We start from the raw sequence: 17,786 nt of genomic DNA, 5'->3' as shown, positions 1-17,786 counted from the left end.
TCCCAAGCTGGTTTTCTTCTTTTCTTTCTTTCTTTCTTTCTTTCTTTCTTTCTTTCTTTTTTTTTTTTGTTATTAAGGCAGACTCCTTCACTATATATTAGTGGTAGCCCTCACTGTCCCCAGCAAAAATAACCTAGTTCTTTGGAGATCTAGATAGAATGTACGCAGTCAGTGGCCCAAGGCTCATGCAGTGTGCTCAGGCCCTGTAGGGCTGCAACCCACACTAGGCAGCAGAGTGATGCCATGACCAGACTCCAGGTCTGCTCCACCACCAAAGGTCTGAAAGCCTGCCTACTTCCTACCTGGGGGCTTCACAGATGTCTCAGTAGTTAAAGATCATTGCTAATGACTTTATCTGGCTAATTTCTGGTTTGCCCCTAGCTTTATATGAAATAAGATGCTTCACCTGTAAACATCTTTTAGTTTCTGTATTGCATGCAGTAATTACAGCATGGCTTCCTTGATCTTCAGGGAGTGCAACAGGTTTGAATGGGGAATGTCTGAATTCTGTTTACTCCAGAGGGTTTTTGAGTCTGTCTGTCAGTATGTGCTTCAGGCCGAAGCACACTTAGAGATTAAATGTATGGCTGAGTCCTGTCAGAAGCATGGCTCCAAAAGAGGTCATAGATCCTATACAGATAGGTGATTTTAGAGTCACAATGATAAGGATTTAAATCTACGTGGGTCACTGCAGTCTCCTTCAAAGGCCTCAAAGTTGACAAGAATGGAAACCCTGAGGCTAGAGAGATAGCTTAGTGGTTAAGGTGCTTGCCTGTGGAGCCTAAGGACCCAGGTTCAACTCCCCAGAACCGACATAAGCCAGATGCACATCTCCCCAGAAGGCACATAAGCCAGTGCATGTGTCTGGTGTTCATTTTCAGTGGCTAGAGGCCCTGGTACACACACGCATATGCATGAAATCTCTCTCTCACACTCACACACACACACACACACACACACAAATATTGTTCTAAAAGAAGGGAACCTTGAAGAGCCCCATTTTACTCATTGCTCGCTTTCCCCTAATGCTTTGCCTTTTATTTTTTCTTCCCAACATTTGCTTCCAGGACTGTCTCTGCACACTCTATGAATGCACTTTTGACACACTGGAGAAGTTTCCCAACTGCCACACACCAATGATCCCACTCAGCTTGAAGACACCTCATTATCACCTCAATTCTTTTTTTTTTTTTTTTTTTTGAAGTAGTATCTCACTCTAGCCCAGGCTGACCTGGAATTCACTATGTATTCTCAGGATGGCCTCAAACTCATAGCAATTCTTCTACCTCTGCCTCCCAAGTGCTGGGATTAAAGGGGTGCACAACCACGCCCAGTAGTCACCCCAATTCATTAATGGCAGTTAGGGTTGCTTCTTCAGAGGAGGGATTAAGGCAGTTTAGGGTGACTGGGCCCCCAAAGTTCATTTGCAGTGGCTGGAGGCCCTGCCATGCCCATTCTCTAGTGTCTCTCTTTAATAAATAAATAAGATATTTTTAAAAAGTAAGCCAGAAGCCGGGTGTGGTGGCACACGCCTTTAATCCCAGCACTTGGGAGGCAGGAGTAGGAGGATCACCATCAGTTCAAGGAGGCTATCATGAGACTGCATAGTTAATTCCAGATTAGCACCCTACCTCAAAAACAAACAGTAAACCAGGCATGGTGGAGCACGTCTTTAATCCCAGCACTCAGGAGGCAGAGGTAGGAGGATCACTGTGAGTTTGAGGCCAGCCTGAGACTACACAGTGAATTCCAGGTCAGCCTGAGCTAGAGTGAGACCCTAACTCGGAAAACCAAAAATAAAGAAAGGAAGGGAGGAAGGGAGGGAGGGAAGGAGGGAGAAAGCAGGCAGGCAGGCAGGCAAGCAAGCTAGCTATATGCATGAAGACCTAAAAGCAACCCTGAAGCTGTGGGTCACACATCCATGTCCATAGAAGGACATGCTCCTGGGACAATGGGTTCCACTCTGCCACCCTAAAATGCAGTGTGGCCAGGGCCGTGTGACTATGGGAAGCTCCCTGCGAGACATGAACTACATGTGCCAGAATTCCACAGATATTCACAAGCACACGCAGAAAGCAGTGTGAGCAGTGTGAAGCCCGCTCACTGCCCCTCACAGCTGGTTCCCCTGCACGGCTGTACGCACTTGGGTCTGAACTGCCTAGAGCCAGGACACGCCCTCTGAAAACCTGGTTCAAGCCTGGTCCTCCCTAGCTGCGAGGCTGCTTCATCTTTCTGAGCTTCTGTTTCCTCAGCTGCAAAACTAGAAAAACCCCACAGCTCGCAGCATCCTGTTGACACGACAGGAGCATACCTGACAGGCTCCAGCAACATCTTCTGACCCACTGGTGGGACCTAAACATGCAGAGGCCAAGAAGCCTCCGCCCCAACACTCAGGACCCACTCCTGAAGCAGCATCCTTAGCTCTCCTCCCGGGCCCCTGCCTCCTCCTTGCATCTCAACCGTCAGGAGCTCAGGCCATCTCCTACCCCAACAAGCACAGGAAGTCATAATGTGGTGGTGACAGCTGTCGCTCTGCAGCCAAACACTCAATGCACCCCCCCCCCAGTGTGTTCTCCTCTAAACGTATGCACACCTCCATTCCCACCTGGCTGGCAGCCATAGGCACCGAGTCAGACCTCCCATCTGCGTCCATTTAAACAGGTCGACAACAGGGCCTGGCTTGAGATTCATACAAGTCAATAAGACCTGTGTACTGGAACCCAATCAGGTGAACTCCCTCGTCATAGTGCAAATGAGGCAGCTGGCAGTGGCCCTGGGGTCCCCTGTTGGAAGCACTACCCTGTACAGCATCCCTGGGAAGCACCTTGCTGCAGGCTGCCACTTGCCACCCTCGGTGTCTCAAAGTCTCCTACAGGTCTCTTCCAAAGAGGTTACAGTGTGGGGCCCGGGTGAATGGAACCTATATACTTACCAAGTGCTGGTCATTGAGGAGGTGCACCACACGGGATGTCCAGTCACCCATGGGAACAAGGTCAGGGGACGTCCTATACAAGCGCAGCAAGCACAGGGCAGCGCTCTGCTTCACACTGTCCATGGTGTCTCTGGAAAATAAATAGCATTCACCTGGGAGCATGGTGGCTGTCTGTGGGGCTCCACAGCATGGAACTGCACACCAGGGTCACCAGGACATAAGCAAGTTGGGAAGGTCCGGACAGCATCAACATGGCAGGCCCATGAGAACCCCTAAGCACGCCAACTCTCATCCCTTCCTGGGCACCAGGTGCAACCTAATTATGTAGGCTGGACGCTGAGTGTGCCCTGACTGTGAAGGCTGACTGTGTTCATCAGTGTTCCTCACAGCACTTTTTCACAAGTCACTATCACTCCAACGTGTCAGAAGGTCTCAACTACTAGAGTGGTCTCCTCTCTCGCCTCCAAAATATTGTCAGGCTCTTCTGTGTCCCACTCCCCAAACTTCACCCAGCTCCACCCTACCAAGCCAGCAAGGAGTCCCTCCACTCAAGTTTCACATCCTGATGTGGAAATGGGGCAAGCAAAGGAGATGGAGAAAGGAACTTTTTTTCATTCTTTTCTTTTTAAATTTTTGTTTTGTTTTGTTTTGTTTTTTGAGGTAGGGTCTCACTCTGGTCCAGGCTGACCTGGAATTAACTCTGTAGTCTCAGGGTGGCCTTGAACTCATGGCGATCCTCCTACCTCTGCCTCCTGAGTGCAGGGATTAAAGGCGTGCACCACCACGCCCGGCTTCTTTTTAAATTTTTAAAATTTATTTTACTTATGTATTTGAGAGAGAAAGAATGAGAATGAATGGGCATATAAGAGCCTCTAGCCACTGCAAATAAACTCCAGACGCATGTGCCACCTTGTGCATCTGGCTCACATGGGTACTGCATCTGGGTCCTTTGCCTTTGCAGGCAAGTGTCTTAACCTCTAAGCCATCTCTCCAGCCCTCTTTTTAAATTTTTTTTTTTCTTTCTCAAGGTACGGTTTCACTCTGGTCTAGGCTGACCTGGAATTTACTGTGTAGTCTCAGGATGGCCTTGAACTCACAGAGATCCTCCTACCTCTGCCTCCTGAGTGTTGGGATTAAAAGCGTGCGCCACCACGCCCAGCTCCTCTTTTCAAAAATTTTGAATACAGGGTCTTACTATGTAATCCAGTAGCCCAGGCTGGTCTCAAACTCATGATCCTCCATTTCAGGTGTGTGTCAACAGCTCCAAGTGGGAGGTTTTAAGAGAAAACACGTTTGTTCCAGCCCAGCCCCACACCAGTGTCTATGTGTGATTTCTCAAAGCTGCTGTGCATCTGCATCAGGCCTGAGCCAGCCCCGGGTGTCAGAAATACTCTCTCCTTCCACCCCTCCCCAGAATATGGAAGAACAAAGGCTGCACATGGGTGACTCCATCTTGACGTCCTCTGCGCTCACAGGCCTCCCAGGGGCCATTTTCACCTTGCTCTCTGACCACATTGCTGAAAACTGTTCTCAGGACCACTTACTGCTTAGCAGAGTTTTATCTCTTGCTCACATTTTCCAAAGTGGCCTCCAGGGTAAAACAGTAAGCTTGGGAGAGGAGCTTGTGTGCCCATGAACTGTCCTTATAGGCCAGCATCCCTTAATGGGCTGGAACCAACTGTATTCTGCTGACGGATCTTTTCTGTGTCAGACCTCATGGTCACTATGCATTTGCTGTTGTCCTTCTGAGTACTTTCTAAGATTATCCTAGGCTGGAGAGATGGCTTAGCAGTTAAGGCGCTTGCCTGCAAAGCCAAAGGACCCAGGTTCGATTCCCCAGTACCTACATAAAGCCAGATGCACAGGTAGTACATGTGTTTGGAGTTTGTTTGCACTGACTAGAGGCTCTGACGTGACCATTCCACCACTTCCCCCACACCCAATCTACTGATTTCTCTCTTTCAAATAAATAAATAAAAATAAAAAGATTATCCTGCCAGCATTTCATCCAGTGGACCAATCCTACCATGGTGCCGGCAGAAGGCAAGAACACAGCACAGGGACACTCGAATGAGGGGCCCACACGTGGCACAGAAGGCACTTCCCAGACGTTCTGCCCACAGGGCTCTGAAGTCACCACTGCGGAAGAGGACCAGGGAGGGCCAGGCCAGCAGCTCACACTGGTACCTTGCCTGGCTTCTTCTCTTTGGTCTGGCCTCCAACTCTCCCTCTGCCCCAACACCTATGCTGACCTGCTTCCGCCTCTCTTCTCCGCGATTCCTGCTTAAGTTCGGTGTGTGGTGGGGCTTCCCAGTCCTCGCCACCCCAGTGGCTCTGTGGCGCTCCTCCTCATCTGTCCTCTAGGGTCCACAGAGCTCCTGGGCTTCTGAATCATTTCCGTGGGGTGGTTCTGCAGTCTCCCCAGCCTTGCTCCCCCACCTGCCTCTCCAGAACCGGTCCTGAGACTTCCTCCTGCTGTGCCTCCTGCTATTACTGTGGATCACCGCACCTTGGTCAACCCTAGACTCCTGCATGACAGCAGTGACAGGACCCTCCACTGCTCTCTCTGCGGTGGGTCTATGTTGTGCCTCCACCCACACTGGAAGACAGCAGTAGACCCTCCACTATGACAGCTGAAAATGCCCTGAGACGTTGCTCCACAGTCCCCTAGGGCAGGTGGCTGGGCGAAGAGTGTTGGCTAGCTCTGTCTTTGGGCTCCTCCCACCTGTGCTCCAGTCTCATGGACAGTTGAGGACTACTTCCCTGCTTCGAGGGCCTCAACACCCTGCTCAGGGGTCATTATGGTTGGGGCTCAGCTGTGCGGCTCCATGAAGCACACAAGCTGGCTGGAGCAGGTCCTGCCTCTCTCTGCCAAGCCCAAGAACAGAGGCAGGCCAGGGCTGTTTCAAACTTCCAGAGTCACTCCTCAGGCCCACTCAACTTCTCTCCAAACGAACTAAGGGGCCAGAGGACACAGAATTCTCAGGGCCGTGGGGCTCAGCCTCTCTTCCTGAAGCTTGCAAGACTCAGAGCTGTGCCCTTCAACAGAACAGCTATGCTCTTCCTCCTGGGCACGCACGCAAGTGAGACCACTTTCTGAGTCAAGCTGAGAGCTCTCTTCTACGATACACGTTTTATTTTTGCTTTTGTGTGTACATGTGCAAGTATTTGTATGTATGGTGTGCATGTGCCATAACATGCATGTAGAGGTCAGAGGATAACCTTAAAGTGTCTATCTTCTCCTTCCGCCTTGTGTGTGCACCAGACTAACTGGCCCACAAGCTTCTGGATTCTCCTGCCTTCTCCTCCTCCCACTGCTATGGGCATACTGGGATGACAGGCTGGAATGCCACTTTGCACTGGCTGTAGACGGGTGCTGGGAAGGATGGAAATCAGGTTGGCAGACTATGATCTGCTTTTCTATTTAAGGTTTTAAATATATATTTATTGACCGGGCGTGGTGGTGCATGCTTTTAATCCCAGCACTCAGGAAGCAGCAGTAGGAGGACTGCCGTGAGTTCAAGGCCACCCTGAGAATCCATAGTGAATTCCAGGTCAGCCTGGGCCAGAGTGAGACCCTACCTCAAAAACCAAGAACATAACTAAACAAATAAGTAAAACTATATTTATCTTAAGCCAGGCATGGTAGTGCACACCTTTAGTCCCAGCACTCAGGAGGCAGAGGTAGGAGGATCACTGTGAGTTCCACACCACCCTGAGACTGCATAGTAAATTCCAGATTAGCCTGGGCTACAGCAAGATCCTACCTCAAAAAACCAAATACAGACAGACAGACATACATATGTGTATGTGTGTGTGTGTGTGTGTGTGTGTTTCTACTTATTTGCAAGCAAGGATAATATGGGCATGTCAGAGCTCCTTCTACTGCAAACAAATTCCAGACACATGTACCACTTCTGTGCATCTGGGTTTACATGGGTACTAGAGAACTGAACCCCAGCTGGCAGGCTTTGCAAGTTAGGGCATTTAGCCACTGGGCCTCTCTCCCAGCCTGTGTCCCGGAGGCCTCACAGAGGGAAAACGGGACCGCACTCTGAGCTCTACGCCTGCACGTCATGGCCACCCCAAGCTGTGCCACAGGTTCAGTCATATACAAGGGGTGTGCTGAGCAGGAACATTGCCTATCAACACCCAGATACATACCCTGCCACAAGGATCTTGGGGATCTCCCCAGCAAAGGCCTCGGCCATCTCACGGCTGCCCACGTTGGCTATACAGTGCAGGGCCAAGCCCATGAAGGTAGGGTTGCGGCTAGCCAGGTCGTTCTTGATGGCATTGTTAATCAGACGGATCAGCTCACTGTTCGAGTTCACCAACACTGAGATGAATAGGTAGCCCTGTGTTCCCAAAAGGCAGGAGACAGAAAGCTCAAGACAACTGCATCTGGTTCATGGCCCTAAGAGACCCAACACATGACTCACAGACAAGCCTCAAAAGCCTCCAGTGCCATCCCCATGGGGTACTATTGAAACTCTCCCAGAGGATCCAGCCATAGCCTGAGGGCACACACCAGCTCTGGCACAGATGTGAACATTTATCCCTGCTGCCTGCCAGCCCTCATACAGACTTCCCACTAAGATGGGTTCAGAGTCAGAGGCATTTAGAAGCCAGTCCACTCAGTCCCTTCTCAATGGTCATATATCTAAGGGTCCCAATGCCATGTCATCTTCAGCTCCAGGTAGGAGGAAGCTGTCACTGAAAAGGCCAAGCCTGGGGCTAGAGAAATAGCTTAGTGGTTAAGGTGCTTGCCTACAAAGCCTAAGGACCCAGGTTCAACTATCCGGTACCCACATAAGACAGATGTATACGGTGGTGCATGCATCTGGAGTTTGTTTGCAGTGGCTATAGATGCTGGGGTGCCCATTCTCTCTCTCATCTGCCTCTTTCTCTCTCAAATAAAAGATAGATAGACAGACAGACAGATAGATAAGGATAGACAAAGAAAAGGCCAAGCCTAACACTATCAACTAATAAACAACACGCGGGCTGGAGAGATGGCTTAGCGGTTAAGCACTTGCCTGTGAGGCCTAAGGACCCCAGTTCAAGGCTCAATTCCCCAGGACCCACATTAGCCAGATGCACAAGGGGGCACACATGTCTGGAGTTTGTCTGCAGTGGCTGGAAGCCCTGGTGCGCCCATTCTCTCTCTCTCTCTGCCTCTTTCTATCTGTCGATCTCAAATAAATAAATAAAAATAAACAAAAAAAAATTTTAAACAACACGGATTTTCAGAAACCCAGCTGACAGCAATCCACTGTCACTTTATCACCTGGCCACACTCCAGTCCCATGTCACCATCTGTCGCCTCCATCTCCTCACATTCTTCCCACCTAGGACACAGCGGTCTGCTTGAGGTCTGGTAGGTCACTAGCCATCCAGGTGAAGCCTGCCAAGCCTCCCATGGAGCGCCTGGCACTTCCCTGCCCATAGTCCCGCTGCAGATCCTTCTGCTGAGTACCCTGCCCCTCATCCTCAGTCCTCCTCAGTCCTCGCTTCTCCAGCCTGGGGCCCTCCCTCACAGTCCTTTCTAGGACCCTGGCCACAGCTACAATCAATTTCTGTAGGGCCATCTGATGCTGCAAGAGTAGGTTATATCTGCTTTTTGTCACTGTCCCCGAGGGTCTCTAGTGCTGCTTGGTACAAGGCAGGTACTTCACCAAGTCTTGTTGAGTGAAGACTTGGGTATCCTTGGGTAACTGGTTCCAGGATCCCTGTGACTACAAAAACCCACAAGTGCTCACGAGCCCATTATAAGATGGTGCAGTATAGGCTGGGGAGATGGCCTAGCAGTTAGGGTGCTTGCCTGCAAAGCCAAAGGACCTAGGCTCAATTCCCCAGGACCCATGTAAGCCAGATACACAAAGTGGCACATGTGTCTAGAGTTCGTTTGCAGCAGCTGGAGGCCCTGGTGCACCCATTCTCTCTCTGTCTCTCTGCTTCTCTCTCAAATAAATAAATAAATAAACTGTTCAGGGATGGAGAGATGACTTAGCAGTTAAGGCGATTGCCTGCAAAGCCAAAGGATCCCAGTTCAACTCTCCAAGACCCACATAAGCCAGATGCACAAGGGGGTGCATGCATCTGGAGTTCGTTTGCAGTGGCTAGCTAGAGGCCCTGGTGTGTCCCTTCTCTCTCTCTCAAATAAATAAAATATATTTTAAAAAATGATAGCTGTATCTGGGCATGGTGGCACATGCCTTTAAAAAAAAATCTGTTCAAAGATGGTATAGTACTTGCATGTAACTTACACAGTCCTTCCAGTACCTCAAGATCACCCCTGGATGACTCTGAATTCCTAAAAATATAATTACTCTAAGAATGATTGTCCTATAGTATAGGTGAGGGAATAGTAACAAGAAAACACATGGGCTGGGGAGATGGCTCTGTGGCGAAAGGCACGTGCTTGCAAAACCTACTGGCCCAGATTCATTTCCTGAGTACCCACATAAAGCCAGATGCACAAAGTGGTAAATGTGTGGTGAAGTTCATCTGCAGTGCCAAGAGGCCCTGATACATCCCATATACACTCTCACTCTCTTCAAAATAAATTTTAAAAAAAGGGCTGGAGAGATGGCTCAGTGATTAATGGCACTTATTTGGAAAACCTTTTGCCTGTGTTTGGTTCCCTAGTGCCCATGTAAAGCCAGACACACAAAGTGGAGCGTGCATCTGGAGTTTGTTTGCAACAGCAGGAGGCCCTGGTGCGCAAGCGTGTGCGCACTCTCTCTCTCTCTCTCTCACTCTTTCCCTAGCTCCGTCCTTCTCAAATAAGTAAATAAAAAGATTTAAAGCTGGGTGTGTTGGCACATGCCTTTAATCCCAGCACTTGGGAGGCAGATGTAGAAGGATTGCTGTGAGTTTGAGCCCACCCTGAGACTACACAGTGAATTTCAGGTCAGCCTAGGCTAGAGTGAGACCCTACCTCAAAAAACAAAAAACAAAAAGCAAAAAAAAAAAAAAAAAGAGAGAGAAAGATTTTAAAATAAATAAATAAAATATTAAAAAGGAGGAAAGAAAACACATGTTGGTATATATTGAGTACAGATGCAAAATTTCCCAAGTGTTTTCAGCCTACAACTGATTGAACCCAAGGATGCAGCACAAAATCCATAGATACAGAGGGTTAACTGCACTTGACAAAAATACAGAGAGACTTCAAGAGTACTTCTTTTATTTTGTTTTGTTTTTCAAGGCAGGGTCTCACTCTAGACCAGGCTGACCTGGAATTCACTATGTAGTCTCAGGGTGGCCTCAAACTCATGGTGATCCTCCTACCTCTGCCTCCCAAGCGCTAGGATTAAAGGTGTGCGCCACCAGGCCTGTCTTGACTAGTCATTTTTTATTATGACAGAGAGAGAGAATTGGTGCACCAGGGCCTCCAGCCTCTGTAATCAAACTCCAGGGCGTGAACCATCTTGTGCACATGTGCAACCTTGTGCATCTGACTTACATGCTGAAGAGCTGAACATGAATACTTAGCCTGTGCAGACAAGTGCCTTAACCACTAAGCCATCTCTCCAGCCCAAATATTTCTTTAAAAAAAATATATTTTTAAGTCGGGTATGGTGGTGCACGCCTTTAATCCCAGCACTTGGGAGGCAGAAGTAGAAGGATCGCCCTGAATTCGAGGCCACCCTGAGACTACATGGTGAATTCCAGATCAGCCTGGGCTAGAGTGAGACCTTACCTAGGAAAAAAAGATTTAAAAAAATTATTTACTTACTTGAGAGAAAGAAGCGGACAGAAAGATAGTATCATCAAGGCTTCCTGCCACTGCAAATGAAGTCTAGACACATGCATCACTTTGTGCATCTGGCTTTACATGGGTACCAAAGGAACTTAACCTACACCATCAGGCTTTGCAAGCAAGCACCTTTAACCACTGAGCTATCTCTCCACCCCCTCTAGAGTATTTCTGTGTTATTTTTATTTTCATTTATTTGAGAGAGACGAAGGGAGGGAAAGAGAAAACAGAAAGAGACAGAGGAAGAGGTGGGTGTGGTGGCGCACGCCTTTAATCCCAGCACCCAGGAAACAGAGGTAGGAGGATCTCCGTGAGTTCAAGGCCACCCTGAGACTACATAGTGAATTCCAGGTCAGCCTGGACTAGAATGAAACCCTACCTTGGAAAAAAAAAAAAAAAAGAGAGAGAGAGAAAGAAAGAGAGACAGGCAGATAGACAATGGGTGTGTCAGGGCCTACAACCACTGCAAATGAACTTCAGACATAGGTGCCACCTTGTGCATCTGGCTTACATGGGGCCTGGGAAATTGAACCTGGGTCCTTTGGCTTTGCAGGCAAGCACCTTAACCATTAAGCCATCTCTCCAGCCCTAGAGTATTTCTTAATGTCTGTAAGGTAAGGTTTTTGTTTGTTTGTTTACTTGCTAGGAGAAAGAGAATGAGAGTGAGGAAGAGAGAGAGAATGGGCATACCAGGACCTCTTGCCACTGCAAACTAACTCCATATACATGGGTATCTGATTTTGTATGTGCACTGGGGAATCGAAGCTGGACTGTCAGCCTTTCCAAATAAGCATCTTAACAGCTGAGCCATCTCTCTAGCCCCTGTAAGGTAAGCTTTTGAATGACAGAGAAAGCTATTAACTTTATAACCCAAGAAAACATAGAAACAACTCTGCTACAAGAGAATGTACAGATGAAACCCCAGCCCTGAGTCCAGCCTAAGCAGACTACAAAGTGAGGCACCCTCCCCCATGGGTGGGGGAGGGGTGAGGGAGGGATGGCACGCTCTGTGGCTTCCCTTCCTGACTCAGTTTTCAGACACAGCATACAAGGCCACAGTATAAACTTACTCTGCATTCACGAGCAAGGCCCTCTGGAGAGGGAGAGGCACTGAGGCTAACCTGCGGGCAGCAGCAGGCCCTGAGGCATGAGCACAGAGAGCACACTACACTAAGCCAACAGAGAGTGCCCCACAGGCATAGAGAGCAGCAGGCAAAGAAAGGGCCACCCAGAGAAAGACCATTTGGTGCCACTGCTCCCTCTCCCAAAGAACAAGGCTGAGTTAGAAGGCGTGGGGCTACAAGCATTGGCACCAGGCACTAACGCAAGCCAGACCCACAACTGCAGTATGAACACCAGCCACATGGCCGGTGTCCAAGGCGGGACAGGGTGAGTGGGAGGAGGAGCATCTGCAAGCTGGCACACTGGGCGTGTGGCTCTGCCCGGCAAGCACACTCACGATCTGCTTTTCTGTGTATCTGTTGGAGCTCAGCAGATTCACAGCCTCCATGTGTCCAAAGTCAATGTCGTGGCCAAGGAGGAAGATGAAGAGTAACTTGCAGACGTACTTCTTTTTACTGTAGCCATCAAGAGCCTTGTCACCTGCAGAAAAGATGAGGAAAGGGTTTATTCCAAGTGGACAATGCAGAGAGGGTAAAGTGGGTAGCAGAGCAGCAGGGGGCACAGGGGAGCCGCAGAGGACTCGGGTCGGGTCTGACCTGCAGACCCGGTGGCACAGGAACAGCACTTCCAAACTGGTGATGCCCAGCCCAGTCCTGAACATCTGGCATTCACAGCTCGGCACCTGGCAGACAGAGCATGCCAGGAGAGCCCACGCAGCCTCCCTCGACCTGCCCCGACCCCACCAAGGCCCTGGCAGTGATGTATTTACAAGCACGCAGCGCCATCAAGTTAATCCCTTAAATAAGCTAATTGCTTTAGGCAGATAAACTCACTCTAAATTATCTTCCATTTCACAACCGTTACAGGAGATTCTGTCCTGACCATCCTTGTGACATAACTGAACACTTCCCTCCAGGTGACAACAAAGTGGTCTCTCAGCCACTATGTGTGTGGTTTTATGGCTAGGGATGTATCTGGGCGAGACCACCACGGCCAACACCAGACCTCTATGTATCACGGGCTGGGGACTGGCACCTCCACGGGCAGGTCGGCTGACCTTACAGGAAGGAATGAGTGGAACAAATACCCACATGGTGAGTCAAGGCTAGCTGGAAGTGACCTGTGGAACTCCTGGGGAACACTTCCTCCTTTCCAACAACAATTTGAAAACTCAAAAGATCAGAGATCCCATCTGGCCCCACCTCCCACACAAAGCCTGTCCCCCGGCCACCTGTCAGTGCTACATACACATAACCCTGGAGCGGCAGGGCGGGCAAAGGAATCCCACCCTTCCAGACTCCAAAAGTGCATCTCCTGCCCAGTCCAAACCTCTGCCTGCCAGCAGCCTCCTTGACAACCACAGCCGAAAGCAGCGCTGGCCCGGCTGCTCCAGGCAGCGGTGCCTGTAACTCAGTGAAGCACTCACTACAGGGAGAGTGTAGGAGAGCAGAGTGACAGCCCCACAGAGACAACTGCTAGGGACAGCTATGGGGCTGCCCCGAAGCTAGTGAGGCCCCTTGGCTTCTGCTCCTACAAGATGAAGATCCAGAATGCTTCCTGTGGTGGGAGAAGGGTGACTGGGCCAGTACTGGGCCCCAGGGCAGGCTAGGGTGGCCACCGAGGCAACACAGCAAGAAGAGAGAGCCCAAGTCTCGAGCTGGCAGGGCTGGGCCATGTAAGGATCCAAAGCTGGGCCAAACCTGAGTGCAAGCCCACAAGAGGGGCCAAGCAGATCCTACCTGACATCAAGGCATCCCCAGCAAGAGCACAGTGATTCAGTGGAACACACATGGGGGCTGAGGGGGGGTATTAAAGTATGAGACTAGTTGGGAAGGATTTAATGAAAAGGGAATAAGAGAAGGGGAAATAAAATCAAAATACACAAAACCCATATATAAAAATTACCAACAAATAAATAAAAACTGGGCTGGAAGAAAAATGGATGGACCTGGAAAGGATTATACTAAGTGAGATAACCCAGGCCCAGAAAGCCAAGCACCACATGTTCTCCCTCATATGTGGATCCTAGCTACAGATGATTGGGCTTCTGCGTGAGAATGAAAATACTTAGTAGCAGAGGCCAGTAAGTTAAAAAGGAGACATAAAGGGAAGAGAAAGGAAGGGAGGAGGATACTTAATAGGTTGATATTGTATATTTGTAGTTACAATGATTGTAATGGGGAGGTAATATGATGGAGAATGGAATGTCAAATGGGAAAGTGTGGGGGTGGGGAGGGAGGGAATTACCATGGGATATATTTTATAATCATGGAAAATGTTAATAAAAATTTAAAAATTTAAAAAAAAAAACTGGGCTGGAGAGATGGCTTAGCAGTTAGGTACTTGCCTATGAAGCCTAAGGACCCCAGTTCGAGGCTCGATTCCCCAGGACCCACGTGAGCCAGAAGGTGGCGCATGCATCTGGAGTTTATTTACAGTGGCTGGAGGCCTGGTGCACCCATTCTCTCTTTCTCTCTGTCTGTCACTCTCAAATAAATAAATAAAAATAAACCAAAAACTAAATAAATAAAAACTTAAAAAAAAAACCTGTGGGGGACCTGTAGCTATGTCCCAAAAGCAAAATAGATGGCCCTCGGGCTTAGCGGTTAAGACATTTGCCTGCAAAGCCAGAGGACCCAGGTTCAATTCCCCAGGACCCACACTAGGCAGATGCACAAGGAGGCACAAGCATTTGGAGTTCATTTGCAGTGGCTGGAGGCCCTGGCATACCCATTCATTCCCTCCCTCCCTCCCTCTCTCTCTCTCTGTCAACAAAAAAATAAGCAAATAAGAGATGGCCCTCACCCACGCAGGACTGGGGCACAGGGAGGGCTCTACCTCTACAACAGAGCCTCCCCCAGGGCTAACTTCCTCATCATCGAATCTCATGAGTCTGCTCTCTTCATAGCAATCCTCCTTCGGGAACCACGGCTGCAGGACCTGTAGCACTCGTCAGAAGCTACAGATCATCTCCCAGGCTGGAAGTCACAGCTCCCTCTGCAACCCCCATGTGACTTACTGAGTGAACAGTCCACCCACGCCCCCCCCAAAAAAAAACAACAGTATTGAGCTGGCCAAGCAGTGCCCTTCTCTGTCAAAGGTGCTCAGAGGTGCTCTGACACAGGAAGATCATGAGCTTACGACCTGCGAGTCCAAGGCCAGCCTGGACAGAGGAAGACCTTATCTAAAAAAAGTAGGAGCAGGCAAGATCCCAGTACTTGGGAGGCAGAGGTAGGAGGATCACTGTGAATTCGAGGCCACCCCGAGACTACATAGTGAATTCCAGATCAGCTTGGGCTAGAGTGAGACCCTACTTTGAAAAGCCAAAAAAAAAAAAAAAAAAAAAAAATTGGGAGGCAAAGGTAGGAGGATCGCCATGACTTCAAGACTACCTTGAGATGACATAGTGAATTCCAGGTCAGCCTGAGCTAGAGTGAGACCCTACCTCAAAAATAAATAAATAAAAGGTAGGGAAGAAAGGTAGACTGAGCATGAGCATGATGGGACACAGCATACCCAGTTTAGACACATACACTTTATACCCAAATGTCAATGTCTGCTAATCCCAGCACTGAAGAGGCTAAGACAAGAAGATTGCTAGTTTAAAGCCAGTCTTTGTTATGTAGCAATATTCTATCTTAAAAAGTAAGAGGAGACATGGTTTTAGCTTAGCGGTGCCTACCTGTACTCCCAGCAAATAGGATGCAAAGGCAGGCCATCACAGCAAGTTCAAGGCCAGCATTGTCTACACAGTAAATCCTACCTGGGAGTGGCGGTTCACAATTTTAGCCCCAGCACTAAGGAGGCTGAGGTACAAGGATTGCCATGAGTTTGAGGCCAGCCTGGGATACAGAGTGAGCTCCAGGTCACCCTGGACTATAGTGGGACCCTGCCTGGGGGGAGGAGGAGGCAGAGAAGCAAACTTTGAAGACATACATACAACCTGCATTGCCAACCCCAACACCTGGGAGGCAGAGGCAGGAGGATCAGTAGTTCAAGACCAGCTTGGGCTATATAAGACCCTCATATCAAAATGAAAAAGAGGGGACTGGAGGGATGGCTTAGCTGTTAAGGCATTTGCCTTCAAAGCCAAAGGACCCAGGTTCAATTCCCCAGGACCCACATTAGCCACATGCACAAAGGGACACACGTCTGGAGTTTGTTTGCAGTGGCTAGAAGCCCTGGCACGCCCATTCTCTCTTTCTCCCTCCTTCTCTGTCAAATAAATAATACAATTTTTTAAAAAAAGAAAAGAAAAAGAAAAAGAGGCCAGGCATGATGGCTTTAATCCTAGCACTCAGGAGGCTGAGGTAGGAGGATCTCCATGAGTTCCAGGCCACCCTGAGACTAGCAGGTCAGCCTGAGCTAGAGTGAGACCCTACCTCGAGAAAAAAAGAAAGAAAGAAAGATGGGGGGAGGGAGGGAAGAAGGAAGGAATGAAGAAAGAAAGAAAGGAAGGAAGGAAGAAACAAAGAAAGAAAGAAGGAAAGAAGGAAAGAAAGAAAGAAAGAAAGAAAGAAAGAAAGAAAGAAAGAAAGAGAGAGAGAGAGAAAGAAAGAAAGAAAGAAAGAAAGAAAGGAAGGAAGGAAGGAAGGAAGGAAGGAAGGAAGGAAGGAAGAAAGGAAGGGAGGAGAAAGAAAGAGAATGAAAGGAAGCATGGTGGCACGCATCTTTAGCCCCAGCACTCAGGTGGCTGAGGTAGGATTACAGTGAGTTTGAGGCCAGCCTACAGAGTTAGTTCCACATCAAGCGGGGTTAGAGTGAGACCCTGCTTTGAAAAACTAAATAAGGGCTGGGGAGATTGCTAGCAGTTAAGGTGCTTGCCTGCAAAGCCTAATGACCCAAATTTGATTCACCAGGACCCATGTAAACCCAGGTGCACAAAGTGGCACATGCACCTAGGGTTTTTCTGCAACGGCTGGAGGCCCTAGCATGTTCGTTCTCTGTCTCACTTTTCTGTATCTCTTTCTCTGCTTACAAATAAATTAATTTTAAAGGAAGGAAGGAGGAGGGAGGGAGGGCTGGAGAGATGGCTTAGCAGTTAAGGCACTTGCCTGCAAAGCCAAAGGACCTCAGTTCAATTCCCCAGGACCCATGTAAGCCAGATGCACAAGGTGGCACTTGTGTCTGGAGTTTGTTTGCAGTGGCTGGGGGGCGGGGGGAGGACTAGGGAGCCTTAATTAAAGTGGCACAGTTTTGTTGTATAACTTAGCATCATCAATAGTTCAATAAATTTGTATTGCCATGAAGGGCGGAAAAATACAGAGGGAGAAAGAGAAAACTCTCCAATGTTCACAGGACTACTTGAGCTTGTTGGGGTTTTTAAAAATATTTTATTTGGGCTGGAGAGATGGCTTAGCGGTTAAGTGCTTGCCAGTGAAGCCTAAGGACCCCGGTTCGAGGCTCGGTTCCCCAGGTCCCACGTTAGCCAGATGCACAAGGGGGCATACATGTCTGGAGTTCGTTTGCAGAGGCTGGAGGCCCTGGAACGCCCATTCTCTCTCTCTCCTTCTATCTGTCTTTCTCTCTGTGTCTGTCGCTCTCAAATAAATAAATAAATAAATTTAAAAAATATATTTTATTTATTTGTTAGAGACAGGAGGGGCGGAGAGAGAGAATTAATGGGTGCACCAAGGCCTCTAGCCACTGCAAACGAATTCCAAATGCATGTGGCACCATGTACATCTGGCTTACATGGGACCTGGAGAATCAAACCTGGGTCCTTAGGCTTTGCAGGTATGTGCCTTAACTGCTACGCCACCTCTCCAGCCCACTACTTGAGTTTCATCAGCTTGCTATTAAGTATTTTATTTCTACATAGACTTTAAACGCTACAAGACATTATCATACACACTTTTTAAAATATATATAATTTATTTAAAAATTAATATAATTCATAATATAGTGCCAGAACATTATGCAGTTGAACATGCTAGTAATAATGGTTGTCTTGAAGTACATATGCTC

The 17,786-nt window shown here is 48.7% G+C and overlaps 1 protein-coding gene across 2 annotated transcripts in view; it reads right to left on the bottom strand.

Moving 5' to 3' along the window:
- Nucleotides 1–17,786, bottom strand: part of Ap2a2 (adaptor related protein complex 2 subunit alpha 2) — a 92,509-nt gene that overhangs the window by 33,717 nt on the left and 41,006 nt on the right. For both annotated transcript variants that reach the window (XM_004654187.3, XM_004654188.3), the window contains exons 3-5: nt 12,157–12,299; nt 7,097–7,290; nt 2,933–3,062 (exon numbers count right to left, since the gene is read on the bottom strand). In XM_004654187.3, the coding sequence (XP_004654244.1) occupies nt 2,933–3,062; nt 7,097–7,290; nt 12,157–12,299 (467 nt within the window). The remainder of the gene's footprint in view (nt 1–2,932; nt 3,063–7,096; nt 7,291–12,156; nt 12,300–17,786) is intronic.

This window comes from Jaculus jaculus, chromosome 1 (genome assembly GCF_020740685.1).
Source record: "Jaculus jaculus isolate mJacJac1 chromosome 1, mJacJac1.mat.Y.cur, whole genome shotgun sequence".
Classification (NCBI taxonomy): Eukaryota; Metazoa; Chordata; class Mammalia; order Rodentia; family Dipodidae; genus Jaculus; species Jaculus jaculus.
The sequence above is the reverse complement of the archived record's forward strand: the minus strand, read 5'-3'. Positions and strand labels throughout refer to the sequence as shown.